The sequence below is a fragment of the Erpetoichthys calabaricus genome, chromosome 9 (genome assembly GCF_900747795.2).
Source record: "Erpetoichthys calabaricus chromosome 9, fErpCal1.3, whole genome shotgun sequence".
Taxonomy (NCBI): domain Eukaryota; kingdom Metazoa; phylum Chordata; class Cladistia; order Polypteriformes; family Polypteridae; genus Erpetoichthys; species Erpetoichthys calabaricus.
The window spans coordinates 179,459,764-179,481,461 of NC_041402.2; the positions used below are offsets into that span (position 1 = coordinate 179,459,764).

General features: G+C 42.3%; 1 protein-coding gene across 1 annotated transcript; it reads right to left on the bottom strand.

The window, feature by feature from the left end:
* Nucleotides 1-1,956: 1,956 nt before the first annotated feature.
* LOC114656871 (uncharacterized) lies at nt 1,957-21,593 on the bottom strand. The gene is made up of 9 exons (XM_028808461.2): nt 21,507-21,593; nt 19,573-19,818; nt 19,434-19,480; nt 14,206-14,329; nt 13,672-13,808; nt 13,414-13,582; nt 10,688-10,771; nt 6,628-6,732; nt 1,957-6,537 (listed from the first exon to the last, which is right to left on the bottom strand). The coding sequence occupies exons 2-9, from the start codon at nt 19,795-19,797 to the stop codon at nt 6,382-6,384; spliced, it is 1,047 nt and encodes a 348-aa protein (XP_028664294.1). The 5' UTR covers nt 19,798-19,818; nt 21,507-21,593; the 3' UTR covers nt 1,957-6,381.
* Nucleotides 21,594-21,698: the final 105 nt, after the last annotated feature.

Below are 21,698 nucleotides of genomic sequence, written 5' to 3' on the forward strand. Positions count from 1 at the left end.
GATGAATCACGCCACGAAGTTTGCCGAACATGCTTTATTTTAGGGATGAGAGGCTAAATTTAGTTTAAACAAACAACAAATTCAATGCACTCATTGTGAAGGTACACTTAGCTAGAGGTCTTAAATATATTCATGCCGCTAACAGTTTCGTCTTATATAAAAAAAAAAAAATAAATCCTACAATTTTGATTCTATTAGTTTAAAAAAATGCAACAGCGCCCTCTTCTGGTCACTACTAGAACCTTCCTTTCTTACGGTTACAAGCAACTAGTCCACAAGTGAAACTCTTATACGTAGTTGACTATTACAAGGATGAGACACCCCGTGACGCTTTCAGATCATTTTCTCTTCTGGGAGTGACGGACTATAACAAAATGGTTTACACACATCATAAGGGGAAAATTGCTTCCTCATAGGCTTTATTATTTTAATAAATCTATACAGCTAACACCTTTATCTTATTGTGCGATTATTTGTAAGTTTTTGTATATGTCTCAGTATTTTACAATAATAGCCCAGAAAGGTTAAATGGGATTGGAATTGAGAATGCTGTGCCTTACACTCCCGTGTTTCCACCACTTGGAGGAGCCAATGAATGCAAGTGAAAGCACTGCAGAACAGGTATAAATTTAGTTAAGGTGTGTAACTGGTCTTTATTTCAAGTACCATCATAGTGTAATTCTTGTCACATGTGCAGAGCAGAGTGAAAATCTGATTTGCATGGGCTAATCCATCCATCCTCTTCCGCTTATCCGAGGTCGGGTCGCGGGGGCAGCAGCTTGAGCAGAGATACCCAGACTTCCCTCTCCCCGGCCACTTCTTCGAGCTCTTCCGGGAGAATCCCAAGGCGTTCCCAGGCCAGCCGGGAGACATAGTCCCTCCAGCGTGTCCTGGGTCTTCCCCGGGGCCTCCTCCCGGTTGGACGTGCCCGGAACACCTCACCAGGGAGGCGTCCAGGAGGCATCCTGATCAGATACCCGAGCCACCTCATCTGACTCCTCTTGATGCGGAGGAGCAGCGGCTCTACTCTGAGCCCCTCCCGGATGACGGAGCTTCTCCCCCTATCTTTAAGGGAGAGCCCAGACAACTTGCGGAGGAAACTCATTTCAGCCGCTTGTTTTCGCGATCTCGTTCTTTCGGTCACTACCCATAGCTCATGACCATAGGTGAGGATAGGAACGTAGATCGACTGGTAAATTGAGAGCTTTGCCTTGCAAAGGATCGGACCGCCAAGGTCCCCGCCTTCGGCCACCACCCAACTCACACTGCACCCGACCTCCTTGGCCCCTCCCATAGGTGGTGAGCCCATGGGCTAATCAAAATGCAAAACACTTCCACTCTCTGGCACTATAATTAGAAGCTCTGAGGTAATGCACTTATACTAGCTATCTTCATTATCTGAAAAATCTTGCACCATATTTGTATACTTGTAGTGTCTCATTACAGATACAATAGTAGCGTAGCTATAAATCTACAACTTAGGCCATTGGAAGTTTAACACTCATGTTAACAAAGCAAGGCACTGGTAAGGAATCAAGTTGCCCCTGTGGTTAAATGGCAACACCTTAATCAGTATGAGACACAACACACGATTCATCAGACATTACTTTATATAGCACCTTGTCATAGTGAACACTGTCATACTGCGTATGTGTCATCAGTCATTACATTACGTAGTAGAGGTTGCTCTCAGAGTCCCCCCATGAGGCTACAGGTTTACAATTTTTTCTATAATTGGACTCCCACCTTAATAAAGCAAGCTGTTTTTTTTTTTTTTTTTTTGCGTCGATTCAGAATTACAATTCTTTATGCTTATTTTTTTCTAGAAAATTGATTTAGTATTTATGTGTTAGACAAGGATGAAATCATTATTTTCATTTTGTTTTTTGTTAATATTTTGGTTTTTAAATCATTGTTTATTAATAAGCACACAATTAGATAGATAGATAGATAGATAGATAGATAGATAGATAGATAGATAGATAGATAGATAGATAGATAGATAGATAGATAGATAGATACTTTATTAATCCCAATGGGAAATTCACAATCAACACATAAATTGGCACCTTTCAGCATCCATTGTTGTTGCCACATACTGTATATCTAATTTGCTTATCATGCATTTTCAGTATTCAGACACAATTAAGATAACAAATTGGAAAAAAATAAGTAAATAAAAAAAAAAAAGAGAACAGTCAGTCATTGTCTAACCTATTAGTCCTCAACAGGGTTGTGGGGGTCTGTCTCAGTGAGCACAGGGCACAAGGCAAGAAACAAACCCTGGACAGGGTGCCAGTCCATCGTAGGGTAAACACACAAGCACACACTACGGTCAATTTAGGATGTCCAATACACCTAACATGTTTAAAGATACTTAATATTAATTTCTTAATATTTCTTATCATAAATGTAAACGTCATAACACTACACTATGTAAAGAAAAAAACAGCTAAACAAACAGTAAGATCAATTTAGAGGGATCAGTAATTGGGAAATTAGCTGGAACTAGGGAGATCAAAAGATCCAGTACATTTGGTACCAGCCAATACCAACATTCCAAAAATTGGGGGTGGTCTCGACTATATCGTATACTCTGATATGGGAATAGATATTTGAGGAGTAAACCGCAACACAATAATTATATTATTTTTTTATATTCCGTACATTAAAGAATTATCAACAACAAATCAAATTAGTAATACAGTATATTGAACAATTATTATAAGGCGTCCTTCAACATCTGCAATAAGATGCTGCAGATGTTCTATCAGACGGTTGTGGCGAGCGCCCTCTTCTACGCAGTGGTGTGCTGGGGAGGCAGCTTTAAGAGGAAAGACGCCTCACGCCTGGACAAACTGGTGAGGAAGGCAGGCTTTATTGTTGGCATGGAGCTGGACAGTTTAACATCTGTGGCAGAGCGACGGGCGCTCAGCAGACTCCTATCAATCATGGAGAATCCACTGCATCCACTAAACAGTGTCATCTCCAGACAGAGGAGCAGCTTCAGCGACAGACTGCTGTCACTGTCCTGCTCCACTGACAGACTGAGGAGATCGTTCCTCCCCCAAACTATGCGACTCTTTAATTCCACCCAGGGTGGTAAACGTTAACACTTAACATTATACATAGTTATTGTCTGTTTTTCACCTGCATTATTATCATTCTTTAATTTAATATTATTTATTGTATCAGTATGCTGCTGCTGAAGAATGTGAATTTCCCATTGGGATTAATAAAGTATCTATCTATTATAAAAGTAAAGTTGAATAAATCGGACTCTGCAGCTGCATGAATAAAAAAGTACCACTTCAGGGTTAGTGGAAATAGCTCAAAAGTTGATAGAAATCTAGGTTTTGTACCGAATATTTGTATACAAAATTTGATTGACCTTAGTGAAAGCGTACTCAAGTTATCGTGTTTTCACACGCACATCAAGTCAAGTCAAGTTGGGGAGCATGCACTGGTACAGCACATTTCTGCACCCACTACACATCGAAACAGCTTGGGATCCCAGTTGGCAACCCCCCAGGCAGACACGCGGTCCAGTCCTGCCCTCCGGAAATGATCCTCTATCTGCCGCAGCCAGGTGTTACGTGGGCGACCCCTGGGCCTGGTCCAGCCACTTGGGTCCCCAAAAATGAGGATCTTATTAGCCGGATCACCCTCGGGGAAACGCGCCACATGGCCGTAGTGCCGTAACTGACGCTCCCTCACAATGCAAGTAATGTGCCTCATTCGGGACTCCATGAGTAACCGCTCATTCGACACAAAGTCAAACCAACGGTACCGGAGGATTTTTCCGGAGAGACAACAGTACTGAAGGAGTCCAGTCTTCGTCTCAGGTCACTGGATAATCCATGTCTCACAACCATATAGTAAGACAGGAAGCACTAGGACTCTAAAGTCTTGGACCTTCATCCTATTGCATAGATATTGGGAGTGCCACACTCCCTTTTCCAGCGACCTAATGACACCCCAATGCTCTCCCAATCCATCTACTGACTTCACAGAAAGAGTCACCTGAGACATGAATAATAATAATAATAATATGTCACTGCCAAGGTAAGTAAACCTCTCGATGAGGTGGACACTCTCTCCACAAACACACGGCTGTGCCCAAGAGGTCATTAAAGGCCTGGATCTTAGTACAACACAGACATAATTTCAAAAATTTAATTTTCGGACTCAGGGAGCTCTAAAACGTTGAGATTCATCGGAATCTTGAAATGGAATTTTCAGAGGATTCCAATACTTTGTATACAAAAAAGTCAGGGAGATCTAAAACGTTGAGATTCATCAAAATCAGATTTTTGGACAATTACAATACTTTCCCTACGAGAAAGTAAATCGGACTCAGGGAGGTCTAAAACTCTCGGATGATTACAATACTTTCCTTATACTGCATATATGAGAAAGTAAATACATAACAGTACTGTTTTGTAGAGTATCAGTTAATACCAAATGGTACCGCAGTCATGCCTGACTGCTTGCAGACGAAACTACTCCAGAAGGCATGGTAATACGTGAGAAAAGCATGATAAAAATGACATACAAAAAATGGCTTCCAGTGGTGATGATATAGCTGAAATCCCCCCAAGATAATAAAATTTGCCCCATTTGTTGTTACACTGGGGGGAATCCCCATGGCTATTGTACATTAAATTTCTCTCTCTGCATTGTAACTGGATATTTATGAAAGCCAACCCTAGTTTGCTTAAATGATGATAGTTGGGTAACTACTTGATGGGTATGCCAGTATTTTAAAGCTGCGGTTGACAGTGTGTGGCGTGGTGGTTAAAGCTTTGGATTTCAAACCCTGAGGCTGTGGGTTCAAATCCAGCTACTGCCACTGTAGGACCATGAGCAGGTCACTTTACCAGTCTTTGCTCTAAATAGAAAAACAAAAGTAATGTTACCAATTGCATCTCAGATGTTGCAAGTCACCTTGGATAAAGGCATCAGACAAGTATGAAAATGTATTAGTAGTTATATATTTTTTATATTCCATTACAAAAAAGGCACAATATTGCTCACTTTAATAATGGAGGTACTTTTAATAAGAGCAGCTGAATGGGATTTCTTTTGATATATATATTTTATTATATTTTATTAATCCCGAAGGAAATTACTTGGTTTTTTCGCATACCCCTTGGGGTCAGAGCACAGGGTCAGCCATTGTACAGCGCCCCTGGAGCAACTGAAGGTTAAGGGCCTTGCTCAAGGGCCCAGCAGAGTAGCATCTCTTTTGGCAGAGATCGGGGATTTGAACCTGCAACCTTTGGGATACCAGCACAGATCCTTCGCCTCAGAGTCACTACTCCACCCTGATATGGCACTTGATTTACGTCCTTACCCTCACCTATGGCCATGAGCACTGGGTAATGAACGAAAGAACAAGATGGTAGTTATAAGTGGCCAAAATTAACTTTCTCCACAGAGTGGCTTAAAGACAGAGTTAGGGTAAAATGCCTACACATCCAGAAGAGCCTCGGAGTAAGTGCTGCTGGCCCTCCGCATTGAGAAGATTCAATTGTGGCGATTCAGGCAACTGATACAGATGCCCTCCCAGATGACCACCTGAAAGGATACTCTGGGGGAAGACCCAGGGCATGGTGAAAGGATTATATCTCCCACATGGTCTGAGACCACCTTGGGATCCCATAGTATGTGCTGGCAAGTGTGGCCTGGGAAAGAGATGTATGGGCCTCACTGCTGAGACTGTTACCTCCTTGACCCGGTCTTGGATAAGCAGTGAAAAATGAATGAATGAATGAATCTGATTACTATTTTATTATGGTATTGAATAGGAATTGAGTGTTGTGAAATTTTACCAGTATTGATACTGAATACTAAAATTCTGGTATTGGTATCTCCTGAGTAGGAACAAAAAATTTCTTCCACAGAGACTAAGGACTGAACTTGAGAACTACTTGTTATATAACAGGTCATACTAGGTACATGCAACAAATTATGTTATACAGCACCTGCCATAATAAATATTTTTCACCCCAATATATTTTGAACGCAGAAAACAATAGTTTCTATATTTACAAATATAACCTTCTGGGTTATCCAAGGACCCAGAAAAAAATTGCACTCCTCTGACATCAGAGGCATCTGACTCTCAAGTCTGCTGAAAGTCAGGGCTGTGAAAGATGGTGTCATTTTCAGACCAAGCATACATTGCATTGGTGCAGCTGATGACATTCAGGTAGCTTAGGCTGAAGTGTGATTGACATTGTCAATTCCTGCTTCTTAGCCTCTTGTCTAATGAAGCAGTGATGTCAAGTGGGGCCAGGGGAGTGTGAGTCATGTAAAACACAAGGACAGATCACTAATAATGTCCAGTTTCAACCACAAAGCGTGGGTGACTTCTTCCTACCTCCCCCAACTGGTCTTCGGGGAGTTCCATACGAAAAGTGAATGCACCCCGTTGCGAGGCTTCTGATGCAATTCTGGCAGACCGTGCAAGTGGACCCAAAAGCAGTCTGTCAGATGCTGAATATTGTAGAAGCTCTGATGCACATCTGCAAGCTGAAAAGGCAGCAAAACATTAGATGAGGAATCACTTTGGGAAGGGGAGGCATTTCACACAAGCAAGTCTATAAAAGAGGCTGCCCATACCTGTTCAGTGGTCGAGGAGAGTAACACCTGTGTCCAGAAAGGACTGGAATGTTGTACCCTCGTGCCCACATGCAGTCTGAACTTCTTGAACCACTGGTGCAGCTCCTAGGAAACACACTGACTCAAGTTATACTGTAAGTGAATGGTCCACACCTAGGACAGGTTTCACACAAATGTTAGTATATATTTTTTTTTCATGCAAAGTACACAAGAAATAAATTACCAAGCAGTGTGGTGGAGAGTAAGACTTCAGAGACCTTCCGATCTCAAGTCGATGTTATTTTAGACAATCTAGATAGAGGGGACACACCTGTCGGAATTAATGGCCTGTTCGCATCACAACTGCTCTAATAATCTAATGTTCACTCCAGTCTCAATATTTATGGCTTGTCTGTCTTGGCATTACAAGAATGAATCACGGAATTACAAAAGGTTAACTAATATTTTGAAATGTTCCAAGTGTGTAATTAACAAGGTCTAGTAGGCTGCTGTACAAAAGGTGTGTGTGCTGGTTAACTACTCGGCAGTCGCACTTTGTGGGGTATTCTAATAAAGAAGAGGGACCTCCTTTGCTTGTTGATTGTATTTCAGCATTTATGATAAAAAGAGAATGAATGTCAACTGCATTAAACATTAACGAACCCACAACACAACGTAATTGGCAACAAGGTGCCCAAACTCAGTGTAAACCTACCAGATTGAAGATTACAATATGGTAACTGTAAGTGGAATGTGCTCGACCAGGGGTCCTCAGTCACGATCCTGGAGGGCCACAGTGGCTACAGGTTTTTGCTCCAACCCAATTGCTTAATAAGAAGCACTTATTGCTCAAGTAACACTTCTGCTTCATTTTAGTTGTCTCGCTCATTAAGATTTTGAAACCTTATTGCTTATTTTAGACTTAAATCGCTGTATTCTTGGTGTTTAATGGCTCCTAATTAGCAATAACATGCAAAGGACAAAAGAGACCAGCATTTCTCCATTTAGCTTGTTACCATTTACACCTCTGTGTGTATTTATCATGCACTATTGGGTTTAATTAAATACTTGGAAGGAAAATGAAGAGAAAAAAGTGAAGGACTGAGAATTACTCCTCCATTTTAGCCTTCAAATCATTTGGATGATATCCTTAGAAAGGGGAAGAAAATCTAGGATATGAGAATGACCTGACATAGCAGAATTAAAGCACTAACGAGCCATGAAATTAAATTATTGGCAAGAATTGCTTTCTAATTAAGCAACAGGGGTTAGAACAAAAACCTGCAGCCACTGCGGCCCTCCAGGACTATGATGGAGGACCCCTGTGCTAGACCATAGATGGGCAATGTCGGTCCTGAAGAGCCACAGTGGCTACAAGTTTTCATTCCAACCCAACTGCTTAATTAGAAACTAATCCTTGTCAATCTCAGACCTTATTTAATTTTATGGCTTGTTGCTCTGCAATATAAGGTCTTATATCTAAGGATATCATCCCAATGATCTGAAGCCTAAAAAGGATCATTTTCAGTCTGTCACATTTTCTATTTATTGTTTAATTAAATCAAACAGTGTATGATGAACACATACAGATATAAATGGAAACAAGCTAGATAGAGAACTATTGGCTGCTTTGTCATTTACATCTTATTGTTAACTAGACAAAGAGCCCGTTTCGACAACGTAAGATGAAACGGGCACGAGTGGAATAGTAATAAGTATAAGCACCACAAACCTGATATAGGTGTATTGAATGAATGCGTAATTAGGCCTCAAGCTGTAGTCGAAATCGCCTTTCAGGCCTCTAGAGCTTTAATCAAAGTCGCCTTTCTCTTTGAATTTTTGTCGCCGTAAATCCGCCGCCTGTCACAATGTTGGGGTTGGATGTCAGTCGAAGTCGCCTTTCTCTTTGAATTTTCGTGGCCGTAAATCCGCCGCCTGCCGCGATGTTGGTCTCGTAAGGTTTTTCGGGCAGCTGCGCGGAAGGCGACTACGCATTCGGCTTCGGACATGCGCAGAGGGCGACTGCGCATTCGGCTTTGGATGGACATGAGTGAGTGAGTGAGGAGACTGGCGAATTATGTATTAAGATAAGGAGCCATTAAAAAAGTGAATGCAGCTGTTTAAGATTGAAATAAGCAATTAAGGGTGGGGAACCTGAACAAGCGAGACCACTAAAATGATGCATCAAAATGTCACTTAAGCAAAAAGTGCGTCATCAGCAATAATTGACTGCTTATTAAGAAACTGGGCTGAAACAAAAACCTGCAGCCACTGCAGCTTCTCCAGGACTGACATTACCCACCCCTGTGCTAAACTAAACAATAAAGCACTGAGGCCTTTTGATAAAAATGTGATGTAATACATGTTGGCAGCAGTGAACTTCAACCACTATCCAATTTGTCACTGTGGACTGTGTATAGAATAGGCTTTTGTATAACCTGCTAAAGAAGTACTATTGTTACCTTGATTTTATTTCTGCTTATTAGTACTAGGGTGTTGTACCGTGTTAGCCATTATGAATGTAGTGAGAAGTCAAGCAAAATGACAACAACATTTATTTATACATCATATTGACAGACAGAGAGACAGATAAATAGATACTTTATTAATCCCAAGGGGAAATTCACATACTCCAGCAGCAGAAATGATCATAACACATAAAAAGATCAAAGTGCTTTACAGGATGAAGAAAGTGAAAAAAGACAATTTAAAAATAAAATTAGGCAATACTAATTAACATAGAATAAAAGTAAGGTCCTGTGGTTGGCTGGTGACCTGCCCGGGGTTTGTTTCCTGCCTTCCTTGGCTCCAGCAGACCCCCGTGACCCTGTAGTTAGGATATTACGGGTTGGATAATGGATGGGGGCGGCACGGTGGCGCAGTGGGTAGCGCTGCTGCCTCGCAGTTGGGAGATCTGGGGACCTGGGTTCGATTCCCGGGTCCTCCCTGCGTGGAGTTTGCATGTTCTCCCCGTGTCTGCGTGGGTTTCCTCCGGGCGCTCCGGTTCCCTCCCACAGTCCAAAGACATGCTGGTTAGGTGGATTGGCGATTCTAAATTGGCCCTAGTGTATGCTTGGTGTTTGTGTGTGTCCTGCGGTGGGTTGGCACCCTGCCCGGGCTTGGTTTCTGCCTTGTGCCCTGTGTTGGCTGGGATTGGCTCCGGCAGACCCCCGTGACCCTGTGTTTGGATTCAGCGGGTTGGAAAATGGATGGATGGATGGGATGGATGGATGGATAAAAGTAAGGTCTGATGGCCACAGACAGGACAGAAAAAGCAAAAAAAAAAAAAAAAAAAAAAAAAACAAAATCTGCAGGGGTTCCAGGCCACGAGACCACCCAGCCCCCTCTAAGCATTGTACCTAACATAAATGACACCTTTTATAAAGTAACAGAGGTGGTTATTCCTTGTATTAAGCAGTCTTTCTTTGTGCTTTCACTTTTATTTGGTACCAATCTGTCAGAAAGAACTTCTTGGGCCATGCCATGAGAAGTGCTGAGAAGGTTCTGAGTTTTCTAGAGAATTCTAGCAAAAGAAGATGAAGCTCCAAGTTTAACAATGACAGTATTACCTGAAAGCATTACCACACCTTGACACTTACCAACCCCATAACTGTTAAATTCCGGACACACTGAAGCACTGTAAATGCAGACGTGCTCAGCCTTAGGACTTTTGAATTGTGGCCGTCAATATTCAGCATGTTGAGAGAGCATTGAGAAAAGATGACTGGAGGACCGAGAGTACTCCAGGTAACGAGAGAAAAACCGAGCACAAGCGTCCTAACTGCTGTTACTGCCAAATTCCAATGCGATTTCCCAGCACTACCTGAGGTGGACTGCATGCTGAATTATTATTTAATACAACCTATGTATACATTATTTGTGTTGCTGTTAGCAAATGTTGTGGTTTTGTCACCATTGTGGCTTTTGAGAGGTTCGGTAAGTGGAGTTATCTTTCCACAGTGCACTTCCAAACACTGAACCTGCTCCATTGGATGAGCTAATCACTCAATGCTGGACACAGTAGATATTCGACACTGAAAGACATAACACGACTCTCAAAAGATAACAAAAAGAAGATTACCATCAGAAGGTCCTGGCTCTCAGAGAAAAGACGGGTACATTGATCAAGTCTCCTTTTGCCATCAACTATCTCTTCTTGTATGGACTGGATTGTGAAAGAAGAAAAGATAGTGAGAGCATCAGTCAAAAGGCACTGTGGATCAACACTGCAGTGTGTTTTAACACCTTATGGCAGGGGTTAGAGTAGATGCACTGTTTTACCTACAGTATGTAGGAGACATTGTGGATATTGGAGACAGCAAGTAGCAGTGACGTGCAGTGAAGTTCATGGCCGGTGCGGCACGGACTCCTTCAGACTCAGATTTACAAATACACTGTATATGAACTCAAAGAGTAGCTTATTCACTATTCAACTGGCAGCATGCACATTAACTACTGATTATGTTTCACATCTCATCAGCATTCTTTATACACACACACACACACACACACACAGGTGAGGTACACATCTGGCTAAGAAAGAACTTTACGTTCATAGCGGTGAGAGAGAACACATTTGCTCTGCACCCTCCATGTGTTCTAAATTTGCCGTTGCAATTCCACAATTCATACTCATTCAGTACAAATGAAGGTATAGAGTGTTGCACAAAAAAAATTTAAATTTTGACATTAGTTGAAATATTTAGTTGTTTTTAAAAGCTTTTAATTCTGATGTTTTAATCAATTTTAATACAGACTGTTCAACAAAAGGATAACGAGAAAAACAAAAGATTATTATATTTAAGGTCAAACTTTAGTTGTGCCTTAGTTTGAAGCAAACTTTTTAGCTCCGGCGTTGGTCTTCTGTTATTTATCACTTCCTGTTTTGTCCGAAATTTTTAAGTTTAGATATATAATCTTCCAATCTGGAAGTCAGTCGGAACAAAAAATAAAAATAAACGGACCGCTGCAGTGCACTTGACTTTCTGATATCGCTAACTTACTGGCGCTGAGAGCCTCTGCAGGAGAAGAGCAGCAGCACACATGCGCCCCCTTCAGTACAGCACGGTACTGTCTGCCTCTCCACTGCAGTTTTATGTTCCATCAGCAAGACTAAATATGTCACACACCTTCATTAGCCAGTCTGTGTAAAGTCAGGGTATATAATAAATGTGTGTGAAAACCTTATATTGGCGACATACAGAGAGACAGCAACAGGCACGCGCCAATTGCAGGCATTAACCCAGTGTGTCACGGTGAGCGCAGTCTGAGGTGAGGAGAGGCTCCTCGCTGCCACACTTCGTGTTTCTCCCCTGTATTTGATCAGGAAATGCGCCAATTCAGCAATTTTGACTATAAAAATTATCAAAGTTATTGGAATCATACAGAAAACAAATTTATAGCACAGACCAGTAGACAAATTTATTTTATGTTATTATTAGTTTTTTTTTTTTTCTTTTCATGAGATCCTCACCAGCCTTCCAAATAGACGGCAGAGAACAGCATGAAGAAGTGGAATGATATCTGCATTAAAATAAGCTTAACAAAGAGAGAATTCATGTGCTCCAATTTCACTGGAAGAGAAGAGACAAAAACTCTAGTGAAGATGAGTGAACATTAACTTACAATCTCATCATCATTCAGGTAGCTGGGCTCCAGAGTATAACACTACAGTGAAATAAAGATTCTTCTTTTCCTTCTTTCGGCTGCTCCCATTAGGGGTTGCCACAGCAGGTCATCTGTTTCCATCTCTTTCTGTCCTCTCCATCTTGTTCTGTCACTCCCATCACCTGCATGTCCTCTCTCACCACATCCATAAACCTCCTCTTACACCTTCCTCTTTACCTCTTGCCTGGCAGCTCCATCTTCATCATCCTTTTCCCAATATACCCATCATCTCTCCTCTGCACATGTCCAGACCAACGCAATCTCGCCTCTCTGACTTTGTCTCCCAACCGTCCCACCTGAGCTGACCCTCTAATGTCCTCATTTCTAATCCTGTCCATCCTCGTCACACCCAATGCAAATCCTAGCATCTTTAACTCTGCCACCTCCAGCTCTGTCTCCTGTTTATTGGTCAGTGAAGCGAGTGACAGATTCAGTAAAGCATGGAGAAAATGGAAGAAATGGCATGGAGTTATGAAAGACTGAATGATGCCTCTCATACTGTAGTCAGCAGTCTAGCAAGCTGTTGTCTGTCCTGTCTTGAAGTATGTTGGGGCAATGTGACTGGCAACAAAACACACAGGGCTCCATTCTGAGTTTTATAGTGAGGATGGCCGTAACCCAGGGCTAATGCTCATCTGTATACAATCCTGCGTGGCGACACAGAGACCTGGGTTTATAGTCAGCCTATCTGTGTGAAGATGTAAAACCATGAGAGGCAAGATCCTAACCGATTTATTACCAGTTATATAAACTTAAAGAAGGCAAAAATGCACCACTTGCATGGGACTGGAATGTGGATGGGGAGCTGTATGCGTAAGGTCAGTCGTAAGATAGAATAAAGAAAGAGGAAGTAAGAAGGAGAGTAAAAGTTACATCGATTGAACAGAACCTAAGAAAGGCTCACTGTGATAAATGTGGAAGCTCCAGGTATGAGAAGAAATGGAACACCAAGGAACAAATTGACAGGAGATACAATGATATGTGGGATCAACCCTAAAACTGTAGCCAACAAGGCCAACTGAGAGTAATGACTTGTATACCTTATCTGAAGTGACATGGGGCCAGTAGCTTTAAGAAGCAGCAGCGTTAAGGACCAGGGAGCCATAAAACTGAGCACAAAGAAGAGTTAAAAATGCTGACCTGTTGCTGGCAAAGGATCCTGCTGGCCACTTCACTCTCACTACTGTCCCTCAGCCTGCAGTGAAGTACTTCCAGTAAAGCCAGCATTTCATTGAGCCATAGTGTGGCATCTCTGACTGAATTCATAAAGTCTTTTAACTTGGCAAGTAGGGCATTCAGCAGAGCCAGCCTGAAGAAAGTAAAGAATTTTAGAACAACCACACCTGCAGCTTAACTGCTGCATCCACTACTCAGGGATGTTTAAAGAGCCTCTCGTACCTCAGCTCCAGATAAGACTTGATATGCTCAAATCGATCAGTGAGCATCCAGAACTCCTGGTCATTCCCAGCATTCAGCTGTACTAATGTAAGTGCTGGCAACAGCAACAGTGTCTTGTTCAGCAGTTGATGGACACCCTGGAAGAAAGTGAAACAATGAGTTGGCTCAGTGACAGGAAGCCAGCAAGACTAGCTGGCCTCCAATACCATCAGACAGTGCCCCTTCTCAGTTGCACAACCCTGATTTGGAAGACAGTACCACCTGAGGGAACTTCTCACTGGTGACATTTGTGGAGTCATGCAAAATTTGTCCAGAGTGGGTGAATGTAGCAAGGCTGAAACAGAGAATGCCCACTGTGAAAAGAAGATGGCCTCACAGTCACTAGAGAGAGGGGTCTTTCCCTTTAACTCAACTTGCTAAGACGACTGTACTCAGCAACCTGAATCCAGTGGCTTGAGTGTGGACATGCAACCAAGGAGTTTCCACCCAAGCAAACTTCCTCCACCAAGTACAGTAAGCTAATAAATATGTTACCCATAGGGTCTTGGTGTGGGCCTCAGCGTGCTCAAAGTCAGCTTCTTGTAGCACCTCAGAACTCAAGTGCACTTCGAATGTCTCTGCCAGCCTCTGCAGTGTGGTCAAGGTCAGCTGGGGGGATCTGAGGGTGAGAAGAACAGCAACATGGAAAGGGGTGTCTGACAGTGGCGTAGCTGGGGGTGGGGGGGCAAGGGGAGACATCTGTCCCCGGGCGCAGCATCCAGGGGGCACCGAATTGATGTTCCCCATTGCATTTTGTCAAACAGGAGGGGGCGCAAAATCTTCAGTTGTCCCCAGGCGCTGAAAACCCTAGCTACGCCCCTGGTGTCTGAAGCCAGTTTACTGACCCAACTCGATCAGCAGACATGGCAACACCTCACCTAATAGTATTCATATTCAAATTCATAACCACGCTACTCTTTTATCCACTAGACATGAATAGCACAGAAAACAACGAATGGGAGGAGGCTGCTCAGTGCATCAAGCTCATTTGTGTAGCTAAGTTGCTTCAATGTTCTCAAGGCACTTAAATTCAGGGTCATCAGGGGCTGGGCAGGTGCATAGCAGAAATCAGCCCAGGATGAGCCACCAGGCATCCCACCCACACTGGGCCTATTTAGATTAACCAACCCGCCTGACTTTGTGGATGTGGGAGTACAACACAAGCAGCCACAAAACCTACGCAAACTAGAGGTGCTCAAACAGGATGAGGAGGTTAGGAGCAGACGCCGATTCAACGCATTACCACACCCACCACATGACAAACCAACTCAGGATCTCAGATTAGGACCCAAGTGCAGCCATGCAACGGGTGACACCTCAGCACCACAGTAGATCAGATGGAATGGAACCAGTGTGAGGTTTTTTTATGGTGGCTGGAGTGCCAATTTTGCCACCAACCACCAGGTTTTCCCTGCAGGTTGGAAGGCCTACATGCAGGGCTGGATACAGATGAACATCATACCCAGGACGGAGCAATTGCAGGTGAAGGGCCTTGCTCAAGGGCCCAATGAAGTAGAGTCACTTTTGGTGTTTATGGGATTCGAACTGGCAACCTTCCGATTACCAGTGCACATCCCTAGCCTCAGAGCCACCACTCCACCATAAACAGGATGGCAACCCCATAAAAAAGAGAGAATGATGATGATGAAGGAAGGAAGAAGGTATTTCATCAGGTATTTCCAACTATATATTAATTTTTTACCAAGATGTTTGAGTTCTGGTTCTGCTGTCGGTGGTCCGTAATTACCCTGTGGACCTTTTTCCTTTCTCTCTGTAGCCCACTCTATTTTTCCTTTTTGACAGTTCAAACACAGGTTCAGTGTCAATTCTGTCACATGTACAGAGTACGGTGAAATTGCTTGAACGTGGTAATCAACATCCAACACATCACCACTCTTCAATCCCATGATTTGTGAGCTTTACAGAGACATCTTATCAAGGTACGCTGGCCCAGAGGCCTGGTGCATTGGATTAGCTGGGTTTCATGGCTAAGTAGGTACGCAGCTGGTCCATTTTTTTATAGGTTTTGGTTCTTTCTTTGAATACGTCAGCAGCACTGTGTTTGTGATTCTCTGCAAAGTGAGTCTCAAAATTTACACCTCTAGTACGATGAACGTTTCGAGTCTTACCACCCACTTCCTGCTTGTAGGAAGTAATCTGATCTGAACAATTTATACTTTTTAACACACTTTTCCAGTTCATGGTTTTAGGAATTTGGTGACTAGCAACACATGCTAATCAAAGCTAGACTTGGTGCCTGTCCATCATGGGGAACAACTCACAAATATAAGCCAATTCACCGAGGAGGTTATAGGAAGAAAAAACACAATGCCACAAGGACATCATGGTAACTCTACACAGGCAGTACCCAGTTAACCAAAGGTAGGGGGAATGGAGGAAAATCAGCAAAGACACAAGAACCAGACTATCATCTTGGGGTAGGAAAGACGTTGGAGACAAATAAACGAAAGCACAAAGATAACATGTACACTCTGCACAGGCAGTGCCAGAATTCAAACGCAGGCCTCAAAGTACAACTTACTGGGTTTCCAACAAGGATCTGAGGCTCTTAGCAAAAGAGGTTTGCTTTCGATGGGGACTCATTGGACTAGAAGGCTCCCTTGTAGGTGAATACAGTTCAAGTCTTATACCTTCCCACTTAGTCTACCTGCAAAGTAATTTTATATCTTCTAGCTCAGGGGTTCTTAACCTGAGGTCCGTAGACCTCTAGGGGGTCAGATAAAAATTAACATTTATATTCACTATACAGCCCCAGTACTGTTGATTTTCCGTGCGTGAACTTTCTCACGTGATTTTTCTCGCATGTTATGTCTCTCGCCGTTACTTTTCTCTAGTATTTTTTTCTCACAAGTATTTATCTCAACTAAGCCTAATGCATGTGTTACATACTTGTGAGAAAAATAACGGCGACAAAAATGTCACATGAGAAACATCACGTGAGAAAAAATAGAGGTCACCATACAGCCCTCTCCCTTGTCCCAATCAACGGTTTCCCATTGAAAGAAATGAAAGAAAACGCCCCCTGCCACAGCTTACAGCGTCGACCGCTAGCCATTTCTTGACTTGCTGTTGGCCCCCGTTTACCATTTAGATGCTTGCACGACTGCCATCTTGTGCCACTCCATAAGAGCAAGTGCTAATTCTCCTTTTCCATGGTTTATCACAGGTTGATTATCTTCTCACATACTGGTGAGGAATAATTGTCCACAATTTCTTTCAAGTGTGGCTGGCTGAAAAGTGATTTGTGTGCAGGGTGCATGAAGGTGCAGTATCGAGAAATGCACGTGCAAGGGTTGTGAAAAACCAACCAGACTCTGTGTGTATCTGCTTGTCCGTCTACGAAGGTTTGTTCAATGGTCTGTCTATCCGTCAATGTCTTTTTGTCAGTTGTTCTGTCATGCTTATTAAAGTTGTGTTTATGTGAATATTTCTGGGTAAGGGGGTCCATGGCTTTATCAGATTCTTAAAGGGGTCCGTGACTCAAAAAAAGGTTAAGAATCACTGGTCTAGAGAGTTTTTTTTAATCGAACAAGTTTTGAAGACACTGAAAGGTGTCACTGATCAAGTAGTATGGAAACAGGGGCAAGAAGTACACCAGGTAAACTGATTTGTGTTTTCTCGTAAATAAAATGGAGTTTTGTATTTTAGTATATCTCATTTATCATGGCATCAGATAGTGGCAACATGTGTGTCAGTTTGACATGCAAGCATGAACAGCACTATACATGTAAAAAAATACTACTGCTGCTATTACTAAGGTCTTAAGCTGTTGAGTCGTACAGGGAGAAGCATGAAGAGTGCATGAACTATCTAAAAACATTTCGGCTTCTGGTCATTCTCACATCACACTTCATGATCTCAACTTCTGTCAAAGCCGTGGATGTATTCTGCCTGACTGTACTGCCAACATTTCTTTGCACTTCTATTTTTTTTTTTGGCCAGCTTGCAGCTGTTTTGTGAGCTCTGGGTGTGGGATCCTAATTTCTCTCAAGTCCTGCCAATTTCTCTTCACTGCAGTACCATTCTTTTGAAATGAACATTCCTAGATATGCTCACTAATGTGTTTCATTGAGCGATACACAAGGGCATATTGTATCTCGTTATTGTTTACCAGGTGCTCTGTGCCCACACTATTGGAAAAGAGCCTCTACATAAATCTGACCATCTGGCAATAGCCAGAATACAAATAAAGGAAAACGTTTACAAAAGAACCCACCTTAATGGCAACACCCGACTTCCAAACAAATTCTAAAACAATACCGGGCAGTTGCTGTGCACCACACACAGAACAAAAAGAATGAGGGTTTGGAGGAAGGTTGTCTAAGACAGTCTTTCTCTAGCTCTGGGTTGCCATTGGTAGCTGTCCTTGTGTTGTAAGCATATCCCTCGATTACAAAAGAAAAAACAATCTTGGAAGGAGGCGAGACGTGATTTTCTCAGAGAGACTCTTATACGTCCCGCGAGACGAGTCCACTCCTGGGGCCGGAAATAAAGGACAATGAGTAGATGACAAAGTAAAACGTCGAAAAGAATTCAAAAATGTTGGCGCGGTACACATGCGGAGCAGGTTAAAGATAATGGAAGTACGAAAAATTCGAAAGTCTCAAAAAAAGGATAGTAAAGATCGCATTAGCGCAAACAAACAGAAATTATTACTCGGTGAAATAACAGAACACCAAAAAAGAGATCGAATATATTGTTTGGGTTTAAACTTTCGGAGACTTGTAGATCGTCTGATTCGTGTTTCCAGCGAGAATTAAAAGATCCCAAAAACGTTGGCGCAGTTTGAAGTCCAGTGAGATGGAGACTTTTAACATGAGATTCTTTCAAGTCACGCCCTACTTACAACTATTTTCAAACAAGACCACGGTCATCTAACCTCTCAGTCGTGTGAATGCTTTTGTCAGACACAGTTCCTGTGCTCTCAGCTCTTATAAATTTTATCAGGACAATACTTTTACACGTTCTAGATAACACATCAATGACTAAGCAAAGAAGAAAGAGCATGGAGAAACATTCGTAAAAGTCGTTTTATTTATTAGGGAGAAAGAAACGATATTCACTCACAGGCAGTTATATGTTGCGTTGTTACGATGTAAGTCCAAACACGGAAACAAAATTTAATGGGATCTTGAAGAAAACTTAACTCTAAATATTGTTTTTACTAAAGTTTTAAAGTAAAAGTGAAAATAATGCATATGTAACAATTCCCATGAAAATAACAATCTCTAAAATTGTATATCCGGTTCACCAAACCCGGAGGTGGGCAAGTGAAGCGAGCAGGGCGCAGAGCCCCCTAGTCAGATTAAAAAAATAAAATAAATAAAACCCACTTCAGCTACAACTCCCAAAGAGATCGATGGCACTTGGTAAGGTTTTTCTCCAGTTTCTTATTCCTATCCAAATCCCCCACACGTTTCACAAAGGGAGACCCCATCTACCACTCGTTTCACTAAGGTGGAAGTCAGCTCTTCTAACTGAAAATCCATTAGAAGAAGCCAAGGTACATCGAATTGTGCTAATTTCGCCAAAGAGATACCCCGTTCGTCTATTTGCATTCATTTCACCATTCTTCTGTTGTTGTCTGTGGTTCAACAGTGAATTTAAAAAGGTAAAGCTGGGTCCCAAGGCTATAAAAGGCTGAGAAACACTGTTCTAATATCTGTACAAACAGAAGAGAGCTGTGACGTATTTTATACAACCTGTGCTTTCTCTTCTCAGATTTCTGTACTTGCTCAACCACTGGAACCTGAAAAAAAAAATAAAATACATTTTGTAAAACTCTGAACTCGGGTTCCTCCTCCAAATTAACACCTATAGAATTCAAGTGGATCTGCTCACCTTTTGAACTTCGCTGGACATCCATTTGAAGCAGGGGTAAGCATCTAGGAGATCAAAAGGTGCCAGTATCCCGAGAGCCAGAAGACATGCCAGAAGCAGCTTCAGGACAAAAGAGGCCAGCAGAGAGCAGAGCACATTTAAGAGGCCGAGACAATAGTCACACTGGGCAAACAAGCAGATGCCAACAAGGAGTAGAGTGAAAGTGGTGACCCACAAATGCAACATGATGCAGGAGAAGTGAAAAACCTGTTGGGGATCCGAAGAAAGAAGTTAAAACACAATTAACAGAACTAGGAGAAAGAAAAAAAAAATAGAAAGGGAACCATACACATTCACACAAAGAAATAGACACCCGTAAAACAATACCCATAATTACACACCTTCAAAAAAAAAAATGCAAACAGAAACTGGTAGAAGAATACTCATTCAACTATACATGATGACAAGAGAAGAGCGCACGTGTTGTTATAGAGACAGCTCACATAATTCCACATTTCTATAAGCACAAATAGACACACACGAGTGGGCAGGCACATAACAGCGCAAAGAACTACACATTGAAGTCAATTTATTCTTATAAAGACAAACATAGGGAAAAGAATATTCACACATGACCACATTTTCATAAAGAAAGCCCATAAATAGCAAGAAGACAAGTGAAAACCATTAACCAGTTTTCTAGGCTGCTTATCCATTTCAGAGTCATGGGAAGCCAGAGCCTAGGTCCAAAGCAGTAAACACGATTTTCCATTTAAACCATTTTTTGAAAAGATCACTTTCACTTATACGCCCAGTATTTAATACACAGTATTATTACAAAAAAAGTATAATTTGTGATAGACGGCCAGGAACCCTGCCCCGCCGGGACGCCTGGAGGAAGGAGGGACAGAGAGAGCGGCATTTCTCTTCCCTGGGCACCTGGACGGTCCTTGATCCCGTGGAGGACAGCACTTCCAGTACACCAGGAAGTGTTGACGGACCAGGGATGGTGTACGCCCGGAGTGCTTCCGGGTGCAAGGGCACCACTTCCGTCACACTGGGGAGTGCTGCCAGAAGTTTGTCATCAGGCACCTGGAACACATCCGGGGCATTATAAAATGGGCCGCCTCACTCCATTCGAAGAGCCGGAGTCGGGTGGAAGAGGATGGAGCTTGAGAGACAAGAGTGGAGGCGGCCTGAAGGACCAAGGACTGAGCAAACTGTAAATAGTCATTGGAAACAGTAGTGTAATAAACGTGTGTGTTGTGGACATTGTGGTGTCGTACGTCTGTGGCTGGGCTAGCTGTTACAAGTTAAATAAAGAAACAAAAAATACAAAGCTCAGCACAGATCTCTATTAGGTATCTACACATACTGATAAATGCTCCACATGTATAGACACACACAAGTATAAAAACATGTCTACTTTTATACTATTCAACTTTTTCATTATACAACCTTACAAAAACTGTACAAAAAAAAAATCACAAGTACAAATTCTCACAAAATAATAGGCAGGACAAAACACCCATACATCTGTTTTTTTCCCCCCACTGTTCAAACCCACCATATTGCACAATCCTAAAAAAAATTACACAGAGGCAAATCATCTATTAGCTAATTCAACAAGCCAAACTGAATGCTCTCCTTTCATTTTAGAAAATGTTATGTAAGAAGCGAGTAGACGGACACATGCAGGAGCAAACATGCACAGCAGGTTCACAAAAATGTAGATACATCAAAAATGGCCACATTCACATACAGTACAATTACACATACAAAGAACTACAAATTCTTAGAAAAAGCATGCATACTGTATACAAAGCATCCTGATGCAAAACCAGCAACAAACTCAAGAGATTCACATAAAAGAACCTCTGTCCAAATCACTAGGATACAAAGCTTGATGCTCACTGTTGGGTATGCAACACACAAGGATACACATGGCCACTCACCTGTTTGATTCACACATAAATATCAATGTTAACATATCCCCATGTTCCAACCTTGTAAAGCTCAACTGTTCAGCCGGTGTATCAGAGGCCATCAATTTATGGACAGTCAGTCTGGAGAGACTGGTTTCACTTCTTCTTCAGGTATGTCAGGAATGCTGTATGAAGGAATGCAGGAAGTGGGGAACGGGGGTA